The sequence below is a fragment of the Salmo salar genome, chromosome ssa02 (assembly GCF_905237065.1).
Source record: "Salmo salar chromosome ssa02, Ssal_v3.1, whole genome shotgun sequence".
Lineage (NCBI taxonomy): Eukaryota > Metazoa > Chordata > Actinopteri > Salmoniformes > Salmonidae > Salmo > Salmo salar.
Genome location: NC_059443.1, coordinates 52,123,159 through 52,140,385, shown reverse-complemented (window position 1 = coordinate 52,140,385; position 17,227 = coordinate 52,123,159). Strand labels below are relative to the sequence as shown.

At 43.8% G+C, this 17,227-nt stretch overlaps 1 protein-coding gene across 1 annotated transcript in view; it reads right to left on the bottom strand.

Moving 5' to 3' along the window:
• LOC106586139 (complement C3) overlaps window positions 1-17,227 on the bottom strand; it is a 53,702-nt gene that overhangs the window by 15,116 nt on the left and 21,359 nt on the right. Inside the window, 15 exon segments of the mRNA XM_014173034.2 lie at window positions 9,063-9,213; window positions 9,390-9,482; window positions 9,658-9,817; window positions 10,402-10,477; window positions 10,940-10,996; window positions 10,999-11,026; window positions 11,028-11,143; window positions 11,553-11,639; window positions 13,682-13,742; window positions 15,133-15,345; window positions 15,533-15,672; window positions 15,754-15,833; window positions 15,950-16,067; window positions 16,249-16,443; window positions 16,752-16,814. Coding sequence (XP_014028509.2) covers window positions 9,063-9,213; window positions 9,390-9,482; window positions 9,658-9,817; window positions 10,402-10,477; window positions 10,940-10,996; window positions 10,999-11,026; window positions 11,028-11,143; window positions 11,553-11,639; window positions 13,682-13,742; window positions 15,133-15,345; window positions 15,533-15,672; window positions 15,754-15,833; window positions 15,950-16,067; window positions 16,249-16,443; window positions 16,752-16,814 — 1,638 coding nt within the window.

The following is a 17,227-nucleotide window of genomic DNA, read 5'->3' as shown; positions in this document are numbered from 1 at the left end:
ATCCCTTCCTCTCTTCTCCAGACCATTTCCGGAGACCTTCTCCCCTTCCTCACCTCGCTCATCAACTCATCCTTGACCGCTGGCTACGTCCCTTCCGTCTTCAAGAGAGCGAGAGTTGCACCCCTTCTGAAAAAACCTACACTCGATCCCTCCGATGTCAACAACTACAGACCAGTATCCCTTCTTTCTTTTCTCTCAAACTCTTGAACGTGCCGTCCTTGGCCAGCTCTCCTGCTATCTCTCTCAGAATGACCTTCTTGATCCTAATCAGTCAGGTTTCAAGACTGGGCATTCAACTGAGACTGCTCTTCTCTGTGTCACGGAGGCTCTCCGCACTGCTAAAGCTAACTCTCTCTCCTCTGCTCTCATCCTTCTAGACCTATCTGCTGCCTTTGATACTGTGAACCATCAGATCCTCCTCTCCACCCTCTCCGAGTTGGGCATCTCCGGCGCGGCCCACGCTTGGATTGCGTCCTACCTGACAGGTCGCTCCTACCAGGTGGCGTGGCGAGAATCTGTCTCCGCACCATGCGCTCTCACCACTGGTGTCCCCCAGGGCTCTGTTCTAGGCCCTCTCCTATTCTCGCTATACACCAAGTCACTTGGCTCTGTCATATCCTCACATGGTCTCTCCTATCATTGCTATGCAGACGACACACAATTAATCTTCTCCTTTCCCCCTTCTGATAACCAGGCGGCGAATCGCATCTCTGCATGTCTGTCAGACATATCAGTGTGGATGACGGATCACCAACTCAAGCTGAACCTCGGCAAGACGGAGCTGCTCTTCCTCCCAGGGAAGGACTGCCCGTTCCATGATCTCGCCATCACGGTTGACAACTCCCTTGTGTCCTCCTCCCAGAGTGCTAAGAACCTTGGCGTGATCCTGGACAACACCCTGTCGTTCTCCACTAACATCAAGGCGGTGACCCGATCCTGTAGGTTCATGCTCTACAACATTCGCAGAGTACGACCCTGCCTCACACAGGAAGCGGCGCAGGTCCTAATCCAGGCACTTGTCATCTCCCGTCTGGATTACTGCAACTCGCTGTTGGCTGGGCTTCCTGCCTGTGCCATTAAACCCCTACAACTCATCCAGAACGCCGCAGCCCGTCTGGTGTTCAACCTTCCCAAGTTCTCTCTCACGTCACCCCGCTCCTCCGCTCTCTCCACTGGCTTCCAGTTGAAGCTCGCATCCGCTACAAGACCATGGTGATTGCCTACGGAGCTGTGAAGGGAACGGCACCTCCATACCTTCAGGCTCTGATCAGGCCCTACACCCAAACAAGGGCACTGCGTTCATCCACCACTGGCCTGCTGGCCCCCCTACCTCTGAGGAAGCACAGTTCCCGCTCAGCCCAGTCAAAACTGTTCGCTGCTCTGGCACCCCAATGGTGGAACAAGCTCCCTCACGACGCCAGGACAGCGGAGTCAATCACCACCTTCCGGAGACACCTGAAACCCCACCTCTTTAAGGAATACCTAGGATAGGATAAAGTAATCCTTCTAACCCCCCCCCCTTAAAAGATTTAGATGCACTATTGTAATGTGGTTGTTCCACTGGATATCATAAGGTGAATGCACCAATTTGTAAGTCGCTCTGGATAAGAGCGTCTGCTAAATGACTTAAATGTAATGTAAATGTAAATGTGAGGAAATTACTTTTAAAGAATGACCAGGCATCCTCGACTGACGGGATGAGGTCAATATCCTTCCAGGATACCCAGGCCAGGTCGATTAGAAAGGCCTGCTCGCAGAAGTGTTTTAGGGAGCGTTTGACAGTGATGATGGGTAGTCATTTGACCGCGGACCCATAGCGGATACAGGTAATGAGGCAGTGATCGCTGAGATCCTGATTGAAAACAGCGGAGGTGTATTTGAAGGGCAAGTTGGTCAGAATAACGTCTATGAGGGTGCCCATGTTTACGGATTTGGGGTTGTACCTGGTGGGTTCCTTGATGATTTGTGTGAGATTGAGGGCATCTAGCTTAAATTGTAGGACTGCCGGGGTGTTAAGCATATCCCAGTTTAGGTCACCTAACAGAACGAACTCTGAGGCTAGATGGAGGGCGATCAATTCACAAATGGTGTCCAGGGCACAGCTGGGAGCGTAGGGGGGTCGATAGCAGGCGGCAACAGTGAGAGACTTATTTCTTGAGAGATTAATTTTAAAATGAGAAGTTCGAACTGTTTGGGCACAGACCTGGAAAGTATGACAGAACTCTGCAAGCTATCTCTGCAGTAGATTGCAACTCCTCCCCCTTTGGCAGTTCTATCTTGACGAAAAATGTTGTAGTTGGGTATGGAAATCTCCGAATTTTTGGTGGCCTTCATAAGCCAGGATTCAGACATGGCAAGGACATCAGGGTTGGCGGAGTGTGCTAAAGCACTGAGTAAAACAAACTTAGGGAGGAGGCTTCTGATGATGACATGCATGAAACCAAGGCTTTTTCAATCACAGAAGTCAACAAATGAAGGTGCCTGGGGACATGCAGGGCCTGGGTTTACCTCCACATCACCCGAGGAACAGGATGAGGGTACGGCTAAAGGCTAACAAAACTGGTCGCCTAGTGCATTGGGGACAAAGAATAAAAGGAGTGGATTTCTGGGCGTGGTAGAATAGATTCAGGGCATAATGTGCACACAGGGGTATGGTGGGGTGCGGGTACAGCGGGGTGCGGGTACAGTGGAGGTAAGCCCAGGTACTGAGTGATCATAAGAGAGGCTGTATCTCTGGACATGCTGGTTATAATGGGTGAGGTCATCGCATGTGTGGGAGGTGGGACAAAGGAAGTAACAGAGGTATGATGAGTGGAACTAGGGGCTCCATTGTAAACTTAAACAATAACTAACCTAAGCAACAGTATACAAGGCATATTGACATTTGAGAGAGACATACAGCGAGGCATAAAGTAATCACAGGTGTTGATTGGGAGAGCTAGCTAGACAACAACAGGTGAGACAACAGCTGATCAGCTAAAACAACAACAACAACAACAACAACAACAGGTAAAATGGCGATGACTGGACAGAGAGGGTCGGTTAACTACACACACACAGCCTGAGTTCGCGGCTGGGGCCGACAGATAAAGAAATATTAAACAGAATGGAGTACCGTGATTAATGGACAGTCCAGCAGGCATCAGCTATGTAGCCAAGTGATCATAGGGTCCAGGGGGCAGTGGTTGATGGAACAGGGAGGCCGCGGAGTAGTCGCTACTACGCTAGCACGCGTGCGACACGGCGTTTAAAGTTAGTAGCCCGGGGCTAGTAGAAGCGTCTGCTCTGACGTCCGACGGAGGCCGGTTGGAGGCACAGCGGATGGAGTATTCGTCGGCAGACCAGTCGTGGTGGTGCGGCGGGGCGCCGTGTTGACAAAGGATCCAAGCCAGATGGCGAAAGAGGTATTGTAGATGTAGTAATTTAGTTTGCTAGCCGGGGGATGCGCCTGGCTCACGGCTACCCGGTGCTAGCTTCAGGGCATGGGGCATTAGCCACTATAGCCACTCGGTAGCAGCGGTGATCCGGTGCCAAGGTCCAGAGCTTACGGAAAGGATCCGGTGGAGTAGTGGGTTCAAGCCGTGTTTGGCTGGGGTTGGGGTGAACAACTGAGTAGGCCGGGAGGTGGGCCTCAGGGATAGCTTCGGTACTGGGTAACTCGGTGGGTGCTAGCTAGCTGTGAAGATCAGGAGTAATGGTCCAGGGATTACGGCAGGAATCCGGCGTTGTAGTGGAGAGACAGTCCGATACTGGTAGGCTGGCGAGTATTATCCAAGCTAAAAAAGGGCTGGTATCTGTGCAGAAGGTAAAGGCCACTAGCAGTGGCTAACAATGACTAAATAGCTTGTAGCTAAATTAGCTGGTTAGCTTCTGATGGCTAGGTGGCTCTTGCTATAAAAATAAAAAATAATAGCGGTTCTGTATCACATTGGGTGAGGCAGGTTACCGGAAGGTATAATTGAGTTAAAATGGAAAGAGATTGAAAATAAAAATCGAAATATATACAAAAAAGGACGAAAAATACAAAAGTACATGAGAGGACGAACAAAACACATCTGCACTGCTACGCCATCTTGGGAACTGATGTTAGTTCAATACAAAGTTGTGCATTGAAATTAAAATGTAGAACACATCTAGCTAAACTTTTTTTTAACGATAGCTGCTGGAAAGTAATTTCGTGGCATACAACCTAGCTCTGTAATATAATTGTGTTATTGCCTGGATGGTTAGCTGCTGTGTATGTGGCTAACATTAGGTAGCTAACTAGCTAGGCTAGCTAACTTTAGTTAATTCAGTTTTGACACGTTCTTGAAATGATCAAAGTTGAGCACCTCCATCATGAACAATTTGAATGACTTAGCTGTATAAGTTAACTATACGATAGATCTGCTGGATATCATACATTTGTTGCTGCTGGTGTGTTAGCTAAGTTAACTACTAACATTACAATAATATTAATGTTGGGTAACGTTAGCTAGCTGGCTACAGCCAGGGTCGAACGGTAAACGCTGTCACTTGGCACTGAATTAACGTTGGGCTAGCTATTTTAGCAAATTTAGCTTAACGTTCTGGTCTAGGTTTCTCAAAAGCATAAGATCATCTTAATTCCATTCAAACTAAATAGACGAAAGATTAACGTTATGCTTTTGAGAAACCCAGCCCTGGCTATAATGCATCTCAAAGCCCTGCGTAGTAATGAGTGAATTAATAAACTCCCATATGAGAACATTTTGTATTTGCTAGCTATCTAACATGGTGAAAAGATGCCGTCCTGCCAGCTAAATTAGGATACTGAACAAACATATAAATGCAACAATTTTCAAGATTTTTACTGAGTTACAGATCATTTGAGGAAATCAGTGAATTTAAATAAATTAGGATCTCATCACAGTATTTCTGTGCATTCAAATTGCCATCGATAAAATGCAATTCTGTTCTTTGCCCGTAGCTTATACCTGCCCATACCATAACCCCACTGCCATCATGGGGCACTCTGTTCACAATGTTGACATCAGCAACCTGCTCACCCACACGACGCCATACAAATGGTCTGCGGTCATCTCTAAAATGACATTGGAGGTAGTTTATGGTAGAGAAATAAACATTCAATTATCTGGAAATCACTCTGGTGGACATTCCTGCAGTCAGCATGCAAGTTGCACGCTCCCTTAAAACTTGAGACATCTGTGACATTGTGTTGTGACAAAAGTGCACATTTTAGAGGGGCCTTTTATTGTCCCCAGCACAAGGGGCACCTGTGTAATGATCATGCTGTTTAATCAGCTTCTTGATATGCCACATCTGTCAGGTGGATGGATTATCTTGGCAAAGAAGAAATGCTCACTAACAGGGGTGTAAACAAAATTGAGCACCAAATTTGAGAGAAATAAGCTTTTTGTGCATATGGAAGTTTTCAGTTTTCAATGTGGTTATTCAAATTTTGGAAGGTCTTCATTCAATTCCTACACTGTTCACATGTCTAGAGTTTACCCTGACAGAAGGGCACAGCAAACTTTAAACTGAAATGTGTGTACAGTTGAAATGTTCATGGCATTTCTGCAGCAGAGAATTTGTACATTTGAAAGGACTTGTAATCTCACTTGAGTTCCCACATACAAGAAGGTCTGAATATAACGTGTCCCTTTGAAGGATGTTCAAAGACTTTTAATGTAAAGTCATCCTTCTGCTCCCATGTCTCCAGATATCACAAACAGTGGGATGCCACTCAAATTTCACCTATGTGACAAGAACTGCAATGCTGTTGGGTTTTTCACGCTCAACAGTTTCCTGTGTGTATCAAGAATGGTCCACCACCCAAAGGACATCCAGACAACTTGAAGCATTTGAGTCGACATGGGCCAGCAACCCCCGTGGAACACTTTCGACACCTTGTAGAGTCCGTGCCCCGGTGAATTGTTTGGTACACTCAATGTATACAGTATATAATGTATTTAAAATTATATGTTGTGACCTATATAGACACAGCAAAAAAGAAACGTCCCTTTTTTCAGGACCCTGTCTTTCAAAGATAATTCATAAAAATCCAAATAACTTCACAGATCTTCATTGTAAAGGGTTTAAACACTGTTTCCCATGCTTGTTCAATGAACCATAAATAATTAATGAACATGCACCTGTGGAACGGTCGCTAAGACACTAACAGCTTACAGACAGTAGGCAATTAAGGTCACAGTTATGAAAATGTATGACACTAAGGAAGCCTTTCTACTGACTCTGAAAAACACCAAAAGAAAGATGCCTTAGGTATGCTGCAAGGAGGCATGAGGACTGCAGATGTGGCCATGGTAATAAATTGCAATGTCCGTACTGTGAGACGCCTAAGACGGCGCTACAGGGAGACAGGACGGACAGCTGATCATCCTCGCAGTGGCAGACCACGTGTAACAACACCTACACAGGATCGGTACATCCGAACATCACACCTGAGGGGCAGGTACAGGATGGCAACAACAACTGCCCGAGTTACACCAGGAATGCACAATCCCTCCATCAGTGCTCAGACTGTCCGCAATAGGCTGAGAGAGGCTGAACTGAGAGCTTGTAGGCCTGTTGTAAGGCAGGTCCTCACCAGACATCCCTGGCAACAACGTCGCCTATGGGCACAAACCTACCGTCCCCCCCCAGAAATGTCCGGGAACTTGCAGGTACCTTGGTGGAAGTGTGGGGTAACATCTCACAGCAAGAACTGGCAAATCTGGTGCAGTCCATGAGGAGGAGATGCACTGCAGTACTTAATGCAGCTGGTGGCCACACCAGATACTGACTGTTACTTTTGATTTTGACCCCCCCCCCCTTTGTTCAGGGACACATTGTTCAATTTCTGTTAGTAACATGTCTGTGGAACTGGTTCAGGTTATGTCTCAGTTGTTGTATCTTGTTATGTTATACACATCATCATCTGCACATCTATCACTCCAGTGTTAATGCTAAATTGTAATTATTTCGCCACTATGGCCTATTTGTTGCCTTACCTTCCTAATCTTACTACATTTGCACACACTGTATATAGATTTTTCTATTGTGTTATTGACCGTACATTTGTTTATCCCATGTGTAACTCTGCGTTGTTGTTTTTGTCGCACTGCTTTGCTTTATCCTGGCAAGGTCGCTGTTGTAAATGGGCACTTTTTCTCAACTGGCCTACCTACATTGGAACGGGATACGATTTCTTTTCCCAGCTATTTAAAGTAGAACACTGACCATAGTTTACTTTTTACTCCCATTCACTCCAATTTATTAGTATTCACGCCCCTCACTGGTACAGGAAGGATGAGGTCGCCAACTACAATGCCCTCTGTAATTATTGGGAAAGTGAAGCATTTTTTCTTGTTTTGGCGCTGTACTCCAAAGGTTTGGATTTGAAATTATACAATGACTATGGAGGTCAGCTTTAATGTGAGGGTATTTTCATCCATATCGGGTGAACTTTTTTTTTTACATAGTCCCCCCCATTTTAGGGGACCAAAAGTATTGGGACAAATTCACTTGTGTATTAAAGTACTAAAAAGTTAAGTATTTGGACCCATATTCATAACATAATGCAAAGTGTATTTAATGTGAAAACCGTGATAATTTTTATCATAATCTAAACCGACCACAAAGAGCACTAATTGCTCATTATTATGAATTTGAAAAGACTTTCATAACTTTTTCTCTCTTTTGCCAATATAGACAACAACAATTTGTACTTTACACAATGCTATTGTCCATGAACTGTTTATAGTATTGCATTTATTTGTTGTATTGAGGAATGTATTGCTTGTTCTTTTGCAAAAAAATACTTCTGAATGATAATTAAACAATTTATTTAAAATAATAGTTTCTGTTAATTTATGTACATTTGCAATTTTTCAACATACAGTATTTACCATAGATTTACAGAGGGAGATTAAAAATAACTTTGTATATACATGGAGGGGGGAGCACTATTTTAACAACATATCCATATAAAAACGGAAAATGTATTGGCAAAAAATGATTGATACAATTTCCATTATTTTACAGACAGTTCCTTCAAAGAAATTACAGAAAATACTGTATAAACACAGTGTCCATTAATAGACAGAGCTGATATTTGGTTAAATGTTTGTTTTTGTTTTTTTTGGCACACAATAATCACTCAACGCTTGCTCCTATGGGCCGCGCCAAAAGAGATCCTTTTTCTGGATCTCCAGTAGTTTCCACAACTAAGTCAAACGTCTTCCACAGATCTGACTTCTCCTTTCCCTCCTGAGCAACCAGTAAACATTCGCCCATGTCAAGCTTCTTTTTCACGCCCTCCACATCCATTTTGCTGTCACGTGTTACTGTGTTCGGAGTTTGTTATAACCAATTTATTGATGTGAATATGACAAGCTTCAGGTCAGGCCCTATTGTTCACATGCATGCAATGCTTACATGTTTCACGAAAGCGAGCAAGGGTTGAGGAAATAGGGAATGTTTTTCCTAAACAAATTAGGGATTTTGATAACATGAGTAGGAAACTAAATGGCTGAAATGATGTTGCAGCTTCAGCATGGACAGCATAATAAACACTTGCTGTGCTGTGGTGCCTTTTCACTGCAGTAGGGAGGAGAGCGAGACAACGTGCGCCAGTCACACAGGCACTTGCTGTCATTTTTTTAACCCAGTGTGACCATCGGGCTCTTTCTTGTGACTTAATTATTTAATCAAACAATGTGCTTAAAGCATCAGACAATCTCAGTGCATATGTAGTTGATTTTATTCAAACACATAGGGTGTGTCTGTCTTATGTATGGAAAAAGTTATTTAAACATTTAGACCAATCGATTGGTCGAAAGAACAGGATGACTCTCGGTCGACAAAGATTTGTTTTAGACTGGGACGGCCCTACATTCTTTATTGATAACAAAAGAAATGTACAAAAACACCTCTGCTACAGTGGCAAAATGAACCTTTTTGACGCAAAGAGCACCGGGCTATATGAGTCAGCAATTGAGTTTCATGAAACTGTTCATCATAGGGTTCAATTGCTCCATATTTCCAACTATACTGGCGTGAAGGAGGATTTGGCCTGTTACCTGTAGATGAGTATTTGAACAGGATATCCTTGTTGAGCTTGCCCTCGTTAGCCAGGGCATATGAGGTCATGGCCACTGAATAGGGGTTGGTCAGGTATTGATTCCGAGATTCCAGGTATTGCTTAGCCTTTTTCATGCTGTCTGGTAGCTCCTGGAGAGAGAGAAAAAGAAAGGCAATTGCTAACTTCTTGAAGTATCAGAGGAAAAAGGCAATCAAAAACAACTCGATAGACTTCTTAAACTGCCATTGTTGTTCGACTATGCATGACCATAGAAACATGTTTATGAAAAAAGTAATAGGAAACAGAATGTGTAAATTTCACTTACACTGATACCATTGCAAAATGTGTGTGCTTCCTGCATGGCTATGAGCACAAATGCTGTCAGTGTGTCGTCCACGTCTTTCCCCAGTACATCTCCCTGTAGATAAGCAAATACAAGACATAAATGGTATGTCAGTTTTCTTGTCTAATTCTCTGCAAGAATGTACCCCTGAATTTGTTTAAAAACCTTTCCATGAAATCTCCCAAGATTTTGATTGAATAAGACTCAAAAACAAAATTACAACTGAGGAATATTATTATAATTCTTGTACCATCATGCTGGGAGTCAGGATTTTGCCAGATTCTTCAAAAATGCCATTGGGCCGCTGTCTTTCCATGACAAGCCACTTGACTGCACTGCACAGGACATCTTCCGAAATAACGATGAACGGGTTTGCCATGGCAAAAACCTTAGCAACATAAGCTGTGAGCCTAGATGGAAGGATGATATTTAGGCCTATGTGTCATATGCTCTGCCATGAACAAAATGTAAATGTATAAATCGTCTTCGTTTGTTATTCCTCAAAGTGTTACGTGCTTCTTTGTTTCACCATCACAAGGTCTTATTGGCGGAAGTCAACAGATATAATTCAGTTAAAGCTGCAGTCTGCGATTCGGGAAAAAAAACAACAACACGGCTGCCCTGACACTTGTTTTGGTAAACAGCTGAGAGATTGGGGCTGAGGAACTGTAACCACTCAAAGAAATTACAGACAGAGCTATAGATGCAAGGACTGACCATTCATGAGATCAAAAACAGTAACATTGTTTACAAACAATGAAATAAAAATGTGCTTATATTTTGGGTTCTGATGGGGTAAGACAGTTGTTATATTCTTAAAGAATCAATAGCTATGTCAATCATTTTTTTATTATGTACCAATCGCAGACTGTTGTTTTAACATACAGTAGACCTAGGCCTGTATGTTGTAGATCTAATGTTGTGTCCCTGGTATTGTAGAACATTGGAGGATATAGAGAACATTTGTGTGGGAGCGGGGGAAGGTTTAGCTCACCAGGTACCACTACGCTCATAAAGGAAGGTAGCATATGATCCATCTGCTTTCCGATAGGCCATTTCCTGCTTATAGCCTTGATATAACAAAAGAAAACCAAGAACCATGAAGATAATCAAAGCCTTTTTTGTGCTGATGATAACAAAGAATTTGTGCTGATCACACCCAAAGCCTTTGTAGCTAACATGTTAGGGAGCCTTACTTTATTCAGCCTAAACAGCGATCAGCATATGCCCACAATTTTTTTTGTTACCACTACATCACTGATTGTTGAGTGACAAAGTACCATAATTGCTACAAAGGCTTTTGGAAACCCACCTCTCGTCTATTCAAGCATAACAAATTTAATAAAAGAATCGAACTTGCTTTTTGTGTGGTTGCTAACCAAATCAAATGTAAGAAACAAAAACAATTGCTAAAACTACACTGTAATATTCTATTAACTTTTAATGCAAATACTCCAATCAATGCCATCCTCTCTGGGAGTTGTGCAACTGTAAATTGCAAACCTCAAAAGTGGAATTCTAAAGCTTCTCACCCATTTGAATGAAGTTGACTGCTTCCTTTCTGCGTTCTAATCCCACCTTATCCCACTGTTTGGTCTCGTCAAGGTAATGTGTGGCGATGAGAGGTAAAGTCATGTGCATCATGTTCTGCTCCCCGCAGCCACCAGGTTGCCGAAGGAGGTCAACCAGGGGTGAACCACTGATGGCAGCCTCTATCGTCCGGGCCAACTGCTCACCTGACAAGTTGCATACAGCGCATTCAAAGGTAAATGCAGACAGTAAAACATAATCATAACTGTAATATGACTCAGTCAATGGTCAGTGACAACATGACAAAGACATTTTCATGGCAGAAATGATAAAGAATATCATGGAGCAATAGACCTACACTACAACAGCATTATTACTGATCCTGGCTTATCACTACACTAAGCTTCCAAAGCATCACACAATGTTTTTTTCCTACTGATGATGTTAATAGCCATGGCGGATACATTTGCCACTGCCTCTGTGGTCCTGTAGCTTTGTGAATCCAGACGAGACTAGTGAGCCTAGGGCAACTCTAGCTCATTCAACTAATGTTGTTAACACGTATCCGCAGTACATTTCTAAATGGTGCATGTATGCCAGATCATTCCGTCTCACCTGTCACACTTATGTGTGTGCTGGCAGGTGTATTTGGAACCTGGTTAGTCAGTGCACCACTCCGAACATGCACAATATCAGTCCCCCCTTTTAACCAGAGCGAGACAAAGACAGAGAAAGGAAGAGAGAGCAAACAGCTGTTAGGAGTTTTAACCATTCAGTCTCACCTACAGGTAAAGCCATACAATATGACTTGCATATTACATGTATATTATCAACTATCATGATACTCATCAGTGCAAAGACTCAATCATGGACACTCTTACCGACAGTTTCTTAGGTTTCTCTTTATGTAGTGTTGTGTTGTCTCTCTTGTCGTGATGTGTGTTTTGTCCTATATATATATATATATATATATACTGCTCAAAAAAATAAAGGGAACACTTAAACAACACAATGTAACGCCAAGTCAATCACACTTCTGTGAAATCAAACTGTCCACTTAGGAAGCAACACTGATTGACAATAAATTTCACATGCTGTTGTGCAAATGGAATAGACAACAGGTGGAAATTATAGGCAATTAGCAAGACACCCCCAATAAAGGAGTGGTTCTGCAGGTGGTAACCACAGACCACTTCTCAGTTCCTATGCTTCCTGGCTGATGTTTTGGTCACTTTTGAATGCTGGCGGTGCTTTCACTCTAGTGGTAGCATGAGACGGAGTCTACAACCCACACAAGTGGCTCAGGTAGTGCAGCTCATCCAGGATGGCACATCAATGCGAGCTGTGGCAAGAAGGTTTGCTGTGTCTGTCAGCGTAGTGTCCAGAGCATGGAGGCGCTACCAGGAGACAGGCCAGTACATCAGGAGATGTGGAGGAGGCCGTAGGAGGGCAACAACCCAGCAGCAGGACCGCTACCTTCGCCTTTGTGCAAGGAGGAGCAGGAGGAGCACTGCCAGAGCCCAGCAAAATGACCTCCAGCAGGCCACAAATGTGCATGTGTCTGCTCAAACGGTCAGAAACAGACTCCATGAGGGTGGTATGAGGGCCCGATGTCCACAGGTGGGGGTTGTGCTTACAGCCCAACACCGTGCAGGACGTTTGGCATTTGCCAGAGAACACCAAGATTGGCAAATTCGCCACTGGCGCCCTGTGCTCTTCACAGATGAAAGCAGGTTCACACTGAGCACATGTGACAGTCTTGAGATGCCGTGGAGAACGTTCTGCTGCCTGCAACATCCTCCAGCATGACCGGTTTGGCGGTGGGTCAGTCATGGTGTGGGGTGGCATTTCTTAGGGGGGCCGCACAGCCCTCCATGTGCTCACCAGAGGTAGCCTGACTGCCATTAGGTACCGAGATGAGATCCTCAGACCCCTTGTGAGACCATATGCTGGTGCGGTTGGCCCTGGGTTCCTCCTAATGCAAGACAATGCTAGACCTCATGTGGCTGGAGTGTGTCAGCAGTTCCTGCAAGAGGAAGGCATTGATGCTATGGACTGGCCCGCCCGTTCCCCAGACCTGAATCCAATTGAGCACATCTGGGACATCATGTCTCACTCCATCCACCAATGCCACGTTGCACCACAGACTGTCCAGGAGTTGGCGGATGCTTTAGTCCAGGTCTGGGAGGAGATCCCTCAGGAGACCATCCGCCACCTCATCAGGAGCATGCCCAGGCGTTGTAGGGAGGTCATACAGGCACGTGGAGGCCACACACACTACTGAGCCTCATTTTGACTTGTTTTAAGGACATTACATCAAAGTTGGATCAGCCTGTAGTGTGGTTTTCCACTTTAATTTTGAGTGTGACTCCAAATCCAGACCTCCATGGGTTGATAAATTGGATTTCCATTGATTATTTTTGTGTGATTTTGTTGTCAGCACATTCAACTATGTAAAGAAAAAAGTATTTAATAAGATTATTTCATTCATTCAGATCTAGGATGTGTTATTTTAGTGTTCCCTTTATTTTTTTGAGCAGTATATATATCTTTGTTTTATTATCCCAGCTCCCGTCCCCGCAAGAGGTCTTTTGCCTTTTGGTAGGCCATCATTATAAATAAGAATTTGTTCTTAACTGACTTGCCTAGTTAAATACAAATGTTTATTTAAAAAAAAAACGAATGGCAACACTGTCACTGGAATTATAGATTATTTACATCTGTATATGTTGCCATACACTCACCGTGTCTGGCAGGATCCAGTTCCACATTCTTCACCATAAGCTTTATCAGCACCCCTTCGGCCTGTCATTGTTAGAATGAAAACACTGTAATTTGCTCTTATGCTTATTTATCAACTCAACATATGTTTTTTGCTTGAATTACAACAATTCACCTGGTGGCCTAGGTTATCCAAAAATGCGCGATAAAGTATTTACTTGAACAGCAAATAGGCCTACTTCTAATGGGAAAATTCTGGAATCATAGTTAAATGGCAAGGCTTTCCAGTTACCAAAGATTCAAGGTTCAACATCCACCACAAGGGTCAAGAACAGCCACATTACATCATAGTGGTGAGGCACCACTACAGTCTGGGGTTCGATGCCAGACTGTGTCACAGCCGGTCGGGAGCTCCATAAGGCGGCACATAATTGGCCCAGTGCCGTTCGGGTTAGGGGAGGGTTTGGCTGGAGGGCTTTCCTTGGCTCATTGCACTCTAGCGTCTCCTTGTGGCGGGCCAGGCACCTGCAAGCTGACACCAGTTGTGAGTTAAATGGTGCGGCTGGCTTCCGGGTTAAGCTAGAGGGAATTAATAAGCAGCACTGCTTGTCAGTTCATGTTTCGGAGGAAGCATGACTTGACCTTCGCCTCTCCCAAGCCTGTAGGGGAGTTGCAGCGATGAGACAAGATCATAACTACCAATTGGATATTACGAAAAGGGGTAAAAGGAGACATTGGTGGAAGCAGTAAATCACTGATGAGAAAACAGGAGAATTCCTGTATGTCCAACTTCCCCCTCTTCTACACGTAACTGAAGATCCACAAGGGCCTGGACAGGCAGAGCCATTGTGTCAGATATTGGGAGCATCAAACCAATGCTTCCTGCTCTTCCATCTTATCATAAAGACAGGTGACTTCAAGGTACCAGAACATCTTGATTTGAGAATTGATACCAGTCCACCTTCCTCTTTTCTAGCAACACTAATTATTTTAAGTTTGACGCCTTCTTCTTACAGTGTAGTTGGACTGATGGGTACATGGATGGCACCAAATATTAGCAACCTGTACCTTGGATAGATTGGGAAAGGTCACATTCTTATTATGTCAATCTTGTTTCGATAACTTTGTCATTTTGAAACAGCTACATTGACTACAGAATGTTTCTGTGAAAGGCAAGGGCCCCTTCTCTATGTTGGCCGGTGACTCCATGACCCCTCCCCCCCCGCCTTATTGGTTATAATTGGACATTTTTTTGTGGCACCTCCTCTCAAATTGGTTGAGAGCCTTCTACTCTTCTCCAGGTTTTACCTCTTATCATAACTGTAAGGTGGTAGCCCTCATTTGTTGAGGACTGGAATTTTAAGATTCAATCAATCAGATTCACACTGATCGACACCATGTTCATATATAAATTCCATATCATCCTCAGGGTAGTTAATAGATAGATCTGTCAAGATGCAATGGTTTGCCTTACCACCACACGTAGCTCCTTCTTAACACCGTCTTGACCACCCCAACCTCGGACGGAGGCCTTCACCTCGATGGTATGGAGGCCCAACTTCATGGGGATGATGACAAAGGGGACACTTCGTGTGGACCTGGCGTCCACCATAACAGTAACAACATACTTCCCCTTCTTGCTGGCAGAGCTGCACACGTCTGATGTCTCCCTCAGTTCTACACGGACCTGCCATTAAGGTGGAGAGGGTGTAGTCACATCACCGTGCATCTGATCAGATAAATAACACACGGAATGGTATAATAATAATAATGATCAGAATAATAATAATCAGGCACAGAAGGGGTCCTACGGATTTTAGAATAAAATATTTGGGCTGGGTTGCGTGCCTGCTTTTAAATGACAATAAGCTTACGGTTATAGGGTCCTCCATGTAGTTGTGAAGAATGGCTTTGATTTCCATCTGCTCATTGCGTACGGCAGAGTAAGGCAGCTTCAGATCAAGGAAGAAGTTCTTCCAGACAATCAGCGTAAGGGGTTCAGACACACAGATTCCTATTGAGCAAGAGAGTTGCCATAAGATGTAGAAAGAGTAGCCACCAATATAGAAAGAGGGGCACAAATACGTGGCAGTACCATGTGTTTTGGACAGGCCAATAGCAGTGATCTGCCAGCTGGTGATGGAATCCGGTAAGGTAATTGATTTCTGTATAGCACTAAATGGTAAAAAGAGAGAAAATAGGTAGGATTTTTTTTACATGGGAAAAGGGATATGCATAAGAACGCATTTTACTGTAGTGCATTGAACGATCTCACTAAATACTGCTCTTACCAATCCATATCTTTAGGACATTGTGGCAAACTCTCCTCATTCCATAGCCAACTCTCAGGGAAGAAGGAACGGGAAATGATTTCGTCAAAACTTTCGAATCGGTCATCCTCTTCCTCACCTTACAAAGAGTGACAAGAAGTCAGACAGTTCCCATCACTGTGAATGTATTTCCCTTTTACACAGAAGGGAATACCAGAATACTTTAACATTCACATTCTGGTTTTGTTTATCCCTCTGGATTTCCATAGTGTGCAATTTTAGAACGGACAATTCCAGTCCACCACAGTTGTTTTACTTACTGCGGGCTAGTGTGAGCTGGTCAATCTTGGCTTCTTCATGTTTGGTGGCCATTTCTCTACAACATTTCAGGAAGGCTCCCACACACTCTGTTCCATCACTGATGTATTGGGCACGCCGCTCGCACGTGTAATCTAGAATGTTCTTCCTCATACCGTCCATGCAGCACTGTCTCTCCAGGCCTGTGTACTTGCTCGCTAGGACAGAGAGAAATGCATTAAAAGCTTTGGGAAACCCAGTAGTGAGTCACTTGACGTTTGTTTAGTGACCAATCAGGACAGCAGTCTTCCTATTTCACAATTCGTTCTCATTCCCAGAGATTGAAAACATAAACAATAAAACACTATTTGACATCCTTACAACAGATGTCTGTTTGGTAAGAAAGTAGTACTAAGTTCTACTAATAAATAAATACATACGTACATGCATACATACAGTACATAGTCGAAACAAAAACATCCAGTTTTATGATCAGGCATCACAAGCAGAGAAACTCTTGTCCTACCCAGTGTGGTGTGGTTTATAGTCACTGCTCGTCGTCTCCGTGAGTTGACAGGGCAGCTGGAGACTAAAGCACACAAAGATGAAGACTTATGGACAAAACTTGCCAAGACAATATTAAGGACAAATCTATTAGGCCTACATCAACCAAACTCCACATTGAGAATGAAGATACTCTGGTGAAGTAATATATGATAAAATATGTATTTTAGTGTATTTATAAGTTAAGTAATAATACATGGGACTTCTTTGCAGAGTTGCAAATAAAAAGTAATATCTCAGACTGGCCAATAAAAATAAAAGATGGGCAAAAGAACACAGTCCCCTCTTCATTGTTGATGTTGAGACTGGTGTTTTGCGGGTACTATTTAATGAAGCTGCCAGTTGAGGACTTGTGAGGTGTCTATTTCTCAAACTAGACACTTTAATGTACTTGTCCTCTTGCTCAGTTGTGCACCGGGGCCTCCCACTCCTCTTTCT